The 2,375-nt window shown below is 72.2% G+C and overlaps 1 protein-coding gene across 1 annotated transcript; it reads left to right on the forward strand.

Annotated features, from left to right (window-relative positions):
- Nucleotides 1-267: 267 nt before the first annotated feature.
- POU3F3 (POU class 3 homeobox 3) lies at nt 268-1,934 on the forward strand. The gene has a single exon (XM_032840426.1). It carries the CDS (start codon nt 355-357, stop codon nt 1,852-1,854), a length of 1,500 nt encoding a protein of 499 aa, XP_032696317.1. The 5' UTR covers nt 268-354; the 3' UTR covers nt 1,855-1,934.
- Nucleotides 1,935-2,375: the final 441 nt, after the last annotated feature.

Here is a 2,375-nt window from a genome sequence, read left to right on the forward strand (position 1 = left end):
CGGCCACGGAGCGCGCCCCGAGAAGCGAGCCCCCCTTCCCAGAGCGCTGCTCCTGCTGCTGCTGCTGCTGCTGCTGCTGACCAAGGCCGGCCGGCGACCCCCGCGCCCTGCCGAGCGGCCTTGCAGCTGCAGCCGGCGGCCGCGGCGGCGGCGGCGGCGGGGGCGGAGGCGGCGGAGGAGGAGGCGGCGGCGAAGGCGGCGGGGCCGGCCCGGGCCCCGGGCGGGGGCGGGGGAGGAGCGGGGGGAGGAGGCGGGAGGCGGGGGGGCGCGGCGGCGGCGGCGGCGGCGGCCGCGGCTGCTGCTGCTGCGGCGGCGGCGGTGGTGGCGGCGGTGGGGTGGCGGGAGCGGAGCGGCATGGCCACGGCGGCTTCTAACCCCTACCTGCCGGGGAACAGCCTGCTGGCGGCCGGCTCCATTGTACACTCGGACGCGGCGGGAGCCGGCGGCGGCGGGGGTGGCGGCGGCGGGGGTGGCGGCGGCGGCGCTGGAGGCGGCGCGGGCGGCATGCAGCCCGGTAGCGCCGCCGTGACCTCGGGCGCCTACCGAGGGGACCCGTCCTCCGTCAAGATGGTCCAGAGCGACTTCATGCAGGGGGCCATGGCCGCCAGCAACGGCGGCCATATGCTAAGCCACGCGCACCAGTGGGTCACAGCCCTGCCCCACGCCGCCGCCGCCGCCGCCGCCGCCGCCGCTGCCGCCGTGGAGGCGAGCTCGCCGTGGTCCGGCAGCGCCGTGGGCATGGCCGGCAGCCCCCAGCAGCCGCCGCAGCCGCCGCCGCCGCCGCCGCCGCAGGGCCCCGACGTGAAGGGCGGCTCCGGACGCGACGACCTGCACGCGGGCACCGCGCTGCACCACCGCGGGCCGCCGCACCTCGGGCCCCCGCCGCCGCCCCCGCACCAGGGCCACCCGGGGGGCTGGGGGGCCGCCGCCGCCGCAGCCGCAGCCGCCGCCGCCGCCGCTGCAGCCGCACACCTCCCGTCCATGGCCGGAGGCCAGCAGCCGCCGCCTCAGAGTCTGCTCTACTCGCAGCCCGGGGGCTTCACGGTGAACGGCATGCTGAGCGCGCCCCCGGGTCCAGGTGGCGGCGGCGGCGGCGCGGGCGGCGGCGCCCAGAGCCTGGTGCACCCGGGGCTGGTGCGCGGGGACACACCCGAGCTGGCCGAGCACCACCACCACCACCACCACCACGCGCACCCTCACCCGCCTCACCCGCACCACGCGCAGGGGCCTCCGCACCATGGCGGCGGCGGCGCGGGGCCCGGACTCAACAGCCACGACCCGCACTCGGACGAGGACACGCCGACCTCGGACGACCTGGAGCAGTTCGCCAAGCAGTTTAAGCAGCGACGCATCAAACTCGGCTTCACGCAGGCCGACGTGGGGCTGGCGCTGGGCACGCTGTATGGCAACGTGTTCTCGCAGACCACCATCTGCCGCTTCGAGGCCCTGCAGCTGAGCTTCAAGAACATGTGCAAGCTCAAGCCGCTGCTGAACAAGTGGCTAGAGGAGGCGGACTCGAGCACCGGCAGCCCCACGAGCATCGACAAGATCGCGGCGCAGGGCCGCAAGCGCAAGAAGCGGACCTCCATTGAGGTGAGCGTCAAGGGCGCGCTCGAGAGCCACTTCCTCAAGTGCCCCAAGCCCTCCGCGCAGGAGATCACCAACCTGGCCGACAGCCTGCAGCTCGAGAAAGAGGTGGTGCGGGTCTGGTTCTGCAACCGGCGCCAAAAGGAGAAGCGCATGACGCCACCCGGGATTCAACAGCAGACGCCGGACGACGTCTACTCGCAGGTGGGCACCGTGAGCGCCGACACGCCGCCGCCGCACCACGGACTGCAGACGAGCGTGCAGTGAAGGCCAGGGGCGCAGCGCAAAGAGGGCCGCCGCCGTCGCCGCCGCCTCCGCAGCCGCTGTCAGCACCGCCACCAATTCCCGCCGCCGCCGCCGCCGCCACCGCCGCCGCCGCCGCCGCTGCCGCCGCCGCCGCCGCCGCAGCGCCAACCCCGCACTGGGGCAGCACCGGGCCCGGGCGGGTCCGCCGCCCTCTCCTCCGCCCAAAGACAAACATGCCGGCCCTTGGAGGCAAAAGAGCGAGAGAGAGACAGACCAAGGAGACGTTTCTGAAGTCCAGGGAAGGAGGGGCACAACAAAACAAAAAGCATAATAAATACCGAGACTGTTTTATATACATATATATAACAAACAAAACCGGAAGAGAAAAAGGAGGCGATCATGAGATCTCGTTTATACTGTGGTGGTGTTTCCTTTTTGTTTTTCTTTTTCTTTTTAAAGAAGGGTGAAGATGCCTAGCGCACCAAAACTGCACTCCTGAGGTTTTATCCACCCTAGAAAGTCCTACACGGCAACGGTGGACC

This window comes from Lontra canadensis, unplaced genomic scaffold, assembly GCF_010015895.1.
Source record: "Lontra canadensis isolate GAN:19392208 unplaced genomic scaffold, GSC_riverotter_1.0 scaffold112, whole genome shotgun sequence".
In the NCBI taxonomy this organism is placed as follows: Eukaryota; Metazoa; Chordata; class Mammalia; order Carnivora; family Mustelidae; genus Lontra; species Lontra canadensis.